General features: G+C 33.7%; 1 protein-coding gene across 9 annotated transcripts; it reads left to right on the top strand.

Annotated features, from left to right (window-relative positions):
• The first annotated feature begins 727 nt into the window (after positions 1-727).
• LOC18601373 (methyltransferase) lies at positions 728-5,243 on the top strand. 9 transcript variants are annotated; one of them, XR_016025957.1, is made up of 11 exons: positions 730-1,024; positions 1,127-1,215; positions 1,304-1,408; positions 1,790-1,894; positions 2,071-2,175; positions 2,400-2,538; positions 3,219-3,334; positions 3,423-3,479; positions 3,864-4,068; positions 4,768-4,999; positions 5,104-5,243. XR_016025957.1 is itself a non-coding variant. In XM_088805842.1 (10 exons), the coding sequence occupies exons 1-9, from the start codon at positions 859-861 to the stop codon at positions 3,972-3,974; spliced, it is 993 nt and encodes a 330-aa protein (XP_088661968.1). In that variant the 5' UTR covers positions 729-858; the 3' UTR covers positions 3,975-3,995; positions 5,104-5,243. The 9 variants fall into 9 exon arrangements, 4 of the variants coding, with proteins under 4 accessions (XP_088661969.1, XP_088661968.1, XP_088661967.1 ...); XM_088805842.1 differs by lacking the exon at positions 4,768-4,999 and having other exon boundaries at positions 729-1,024; positions 3,864-3,995; XM_088805841.1 differs by lacking the exon at positions 5,104-5,243 and having other exon boundaries at positions 729-1,024; positions 3,864-3,995; positions 4,772-5,092.
• Positions 5,244-5,478: the final 235 nt, after the last annotated feature.

Below are 5,478 nucleotides of genomic sequence, written 5' to 3'. Positions count from 1 at the left end.
AGAAAAGGAAAGAAACTGATATGTAAACCTTGCGGGGTTTCGGTTGGCATTTCGGATAGTGAGTGTCAATCAGGGACGTTGCGGCGATTGTCATGGGCCTGAGGGAGGTTCCAGGTCGTGACAATAATTTAGATAACAAAGATGTAATTTATTTTTAACATAATATTCAAATAAGTCTTTAAATTATTTTAAAAAATTCCAATAAGTTTTTATTTTTTTTACGTTCAATTACACTTCTGTACTTTTATTTTGAATCAAATAACCCCTTATAATTAACAATCGATTGAGTCTCATTAATCAAAACACTACTTGTCATTTTATATCCACACGATAATGACATGACGTTAGTATGAAGGATAAAAAATATCATATAATTATGTCATCATATCAAATTAATATATCATACCATCATTAATTTTGATTTGTCAATATGTCACATAATCATCAATTATAATATATTAACATGTCACGTCAACATCACACAACATAAAATGATAAATGATATTTTAATTAAGTTAATTTTTAATTATAAAAATTTATTTAATTTCAAAATAAAAATATAAAAATTTATATAATTTAAGATAAAAATATAAAAAAAATAAGAAGTTATATAAATTTTTTAAAATAATTTAAATTTTTTTTATATTAAACTTTTATCTTTTACAAAGATTTTAGGATCGTTGTCCAGTCACAAGATTTTTATCTAACTTTTTTCCGAAAGAAAAAGAAATTCAAAAAAGAGCCTGCTATTTCCAACGTCAGCACTTCCTGGGAAGGAAAACGAAAAGCCCTGCTTAATCCCCAAACAAGTATGGTCACTCTGTAACCATTGAAACTGAAAATTCAAGCTCCTCAAAAATGGCTGCTTCATCCTCTCCAATTCTCTCTCCGTTACATTACAACTGCAACACTATCAACGACAACAAGAAAAAGCTCTTTTTATTAGCAAATCCTCTTCTCTTCAGCATCTCATCCAAACCCATCAAGACAAATGAAGGCTCCTCCATCATCCTCTTCTCTTACAGTTAAAAGAAACCCACTGTTTTTATCATCATTCTATTTCTTTAGTTTTCTCATTTTAAAATAAAAACTTGACTTTTTCTTTTTTGCTGTTATGTTTTGGCAGAATCAGGAAGTGGTTTGACAGCTAAAGACAAGAAAGTTTTGGTCGAAAGATATGGTTTTGATCCCAATGAGGACATATCTGAGCCAAAGGTGGATTTCTTTCCCTTTTTGTTTTATTGGGTTATTGAATATTTGATTAATTGTTTTAAAGGTGCATTTTTTAACTGGGTTATTGTAGACTAAGAGGATAAAGGAAGTGCTAGGGCAAGGGAAAGGGAAAGGAAAGAAAGTAGTGACAGAGGAGGAAGCTAAGCCCCCAAGAACCACTCATAAGTTGCTTCAGGTACCTATATGATGCCTTTGTTTTTTATTTTTATGAAGGTGGAAAAAAAAGGATAACAGGTCTTAGCTTGCAATTAGAAAAAAATAAAATTTCTTCTTTGACATGGAGGCATTGGAGAAATTTTTATATATGTCGGTGATTTGAAGCTGCTTGTGGAATTGGAAATCTCATTAGAATTTAGAATCAATTTGCAAGTCAACTTTTGAGAATGCAATCGAGTCTTTGTGGTTCTAAAGGATTTCTTGAGGAATTCGAGTGTCCCAATGGTTTGCCCAGTTGAAGCTGATTTTATACGTTTATGTTTAGATAATATTTTGCTGTGCTTTTTAATTAGGCTAATCCTTGAGGGTTAATGATTAACAAACCTATTGAACATTCTAGGTGCTTGGAGGAAAGGCTAAAAGAATGAAGTTGCTCTCACCCAAAGGCATGGATGTGAGACCCATGATGGAAGTCGTAAAAGGTGCTGCCTTCGATATATTGCAGGTAGTATATCTTATTTGTAACCCCCTAATCCTGTCCATGTACATCTACAAATAGTTTAAAATTTTCCAAAGCTTTTGTGTCTGTTTATGTCTGATCTAATTGTAAACTGGATTACGTAATTTTAGAGTTATTCTAATTTCTTTTTTCTTAAGAATGAATATTCTACTGTTTTTTAGGTGGCTGGTGGCTGCCCTGCCTCTTTACGACCTGGTCGCTGGTTAGACCTCTACAGTGGTACAGGATCTGTTGGAATTGAAGCTATCAGCCGTGGATGTTCTGAGGTGCCATTATTGACTTATTACACTTCAGCTGGTTGTAGCGTAAGATTTGGTATGCAATAAATGAATTTTAAGCTGAGAAAGCCCAAACAAGCCTTCAAATGTAATTTGACATTTTTGTTTAGGCTTAAGAAACTGAAAGAGTAATTTCCCTTTTTCTTTTTTTTTTAAATATAAAGAAATGTGGTATGTTTCAGGAATATAAATTTTCACTTGTGATTCTACAGGTGCATTTTGTTGAGGTGGATCCTTGGGTTATTTCAAATGTTCTGCGACCAAACCTGGAATGGACTAGGTTTCTTGATGTCTCAGTTATACATCCTGTTCGTGTTGAAAATTTCTTAGAACAAGCAGACCGATTTGTAGGTGTGTTTCTTCTTTAATTTCTTATGGTGAATTCTAGGATTAAAATTTCATGTGATTACTAATTTTTAAATGTAACTTGATATAACAAAGATGAAAGAACAAATCCAAACTTTGATTTTGCAGATCACTTTTCTTGCTCACTGATCATTTCGGAGAAAGAAAAATAGAACAGCTTGTGAGTAATGAGCAATCTTAAAGAAATGAATTTCAACAGAGACAAACTTACAGTAAATTCTAACTTGATCAGTGAGCAGATATGAAGTGTAGTATAGGACAAACTCAGAAATGTAGTTCTTTTGTGAATGTAGACATAAGACTGCAAAGAACAGTCGATGGTTATAACACTTGTTGATGCCAGTCAATTCACTTTAGTAAATTAGAGTCAAGAAAGTGCAATTTGTTAATGGAACAACTCAAATGTGTTAGAAGCATTTTCTTCTGCATCTCAAGAGAAGAACAAAGATACAGGGAGCAGTTACAGGTGTGTAATAAGTCCACCAACCTGGATCATCTTGAAAACTGGTATATCAAAAGAATGAATTGCCAATTTTCAATCAAAAGCATACATTTAAAATACCGATGGGTCAACTGTGCATTTAAATGTTACTATCTAACCTTTCTAATGTTTAATGGCTTCCTTTCTTTTCCATTAGCAGAAACTAACATTTGTTTACTTATAGGTAGTGATGGACCATTTGATTACATCAGTGTAACACCTCCATATATCCAAGTTGATTATGGAACCCTAATGGCTCAAATTTCCAAGTCAGCTATTATTGGAGAAGACACTTTTATTGTGAGTAGCAATTTGTTTTTGGTTCAGAGAATGAGTTTATATGAATACCTTTCCCCTTGTTTTCTCAATTTCTACTTTCATGGTCTAGGTAGTGGAATATCCTTTGAGAACAAACATGCTGGATTCATGTGGATGCCTTGTAAAGGTACTTCTGTTAATTAAACTGTTTATCGTCTTTCCTTTCATAAAAAAAAAATGTTTATCATTTTGCATTAAGCTTCCTGTAATAAAAGAAAATTAATGAAGCTCTGGTCTGAGATAATTCTAGAAAAGTTGGAATAGAATTCATTTGAAGTTTCAGCCCTTCACATCTCAGAGCATAGGAGTCTTGTCTATAAGACTGGTTGCGCTCTACAGTTGTGTTTTTCATTTTGGATTTTTTTTCTACTTGATGGAGTGTAGATATATGCTATTATTGATATAATAATTAGTAATATAAATTTTAGCATGCCAAACCATTTTTTCCATGTAATCAAAGGACAGGACATGGGCAAGTCGTATTGTTTTTAATTGTTAATATGAAATGCAGATAAAGGATCGAAGATTTGGTCGGACACATTTAGCAATATATGGACCCAAGTGGGCCCAGAAGAAAAGAGAGTCACAGAATACCTTTCACAATACAGCTCAGAAATTTTAACTGCAAGTTTACTATTTGAAGGTGGATACTGTCTGAATTATCTCTAAGTTGCAATCTTCAATTGTCTTGACACCAGATATATTGAGGGTACATGGTAATTTTCTGTGTAATCAATGCCCTCATTTGTCAAATGCAGTTTATTCATTGGAATTGTTTCTGTATTATTTTGCATTTTTTAAAGGGGTTGTGTTTCCAAATTGCATATCTATCTCTTCAGTGGAATCCAATATTTCTGTGCTGCTTAATGGATGTGAACCAAATGCCATGGTTTGTCAAGCTGATTTTGTCTAAATTATAAGATCTAAATTTTGTAGTGAAGTTCCTGACAAGGTGCTATAGATTGCTCACTTTGAGAAGTTTTTCAACTTGAACATTAATTTTGGAACCAACATCCAAGCATTTGGCTCATTGGTTGATACATGATCCTCCTACCCAAAAAACAGAGTTCAAATCCCCCTTTCGCCAATTAAAAAAAAAAAACCATTAATTTTGGAACCCCTTGCTCACCTTGTCTCTTGTAATTAAGCTTTCAGAGTGTAGCATATGTACTTCAATGTGTCTCTCATGCTAATTATGCCATTATAGGCATGAGGTTTCTGAAGTGCATTTCCAGATTCACCTTTGCCTTCAATGTAAAGTTGATCATATTTGTAATCTTGCTCTTTGTTATTAATTTGATGAGGCATGTTTGTTTGACTGCTAGGATCATATGTATTTTGCACATAGCCTTCTAGTCACCTTGTAATTCCTGTTAGGGCTGGCATGGTTCCTCATTGGAGTTTTTCATTAAAAGGCAGATCCAAAGCATCTCAACTAACCCTACCTGCTGCACTTTTTCAATGCTGTGGAGCTTGGTTAAAGCACATTTTTTGAACCTAGAATCTGGCGGTCTCTCCAGCATAGAATCAGGACTGGGGCCATTGAGATGCCCATTCTAGCATCCCTTCCTCATGTCAGATAGAAGATACAGTGTCCAAAAGCATGGTTCCCATAAAGAGAAGGGGTTTTTGTTTCAACAGGGGAAGGTGGTCCAATTCAATTGATACTTTGAGTTTTATAGGGGAAAGCTTGTCTCTTGTTTCTTTACTTTTTCTTTTTTTGATTTGTTTTTGTTTTATCTTTTGTAAAGGAAGTTGATTATGGGAAGGCAGCACATAAAGAGACTTGGCAAAATAATTGACATTGGGACATATGTAATCTGTTTAAAACCTCACTGGTACTTGTTATCCAACCATGGTTTTCCATTTTTGAGTAATATTTCTTTTCGAATATTGTTGGTATGGATCTGATGACAGTTAACACTGGTTTCTTGTCTATATTTTCATCTCTGTTTGACGGTCTAAATAAGTAACTCAATTTAGGTGGGGAACCATTTAAGTAATTTTATTTAAGTAAAAAAAATCCTCTGGTGGGACCTGTTCTATCAATAAACACGAAGCAACTGATTTGGGGGGTGGGGAATTTTATGTCCTGGAGTGGATCCAATTTCTCACATGATTGAAAG

The sequence above is a fragment of the Theobroma cacao genome, chromosome 4 (genome assembly GCF_053813885.1).
Source record: "Theobroma cacao isolate CCN51 chromosome 4, ASM5381388v1, whole genome shotgun sequence".
NCBI lineage: Eukaryota > Viridiplantae > Streptophyta > Magnoliopsida > Malvales > Malvaceae > Theobroma > Theobroma cacao.
This window is presented reverse-complemented; position numbering and strand designations above follow the sequence as displayed.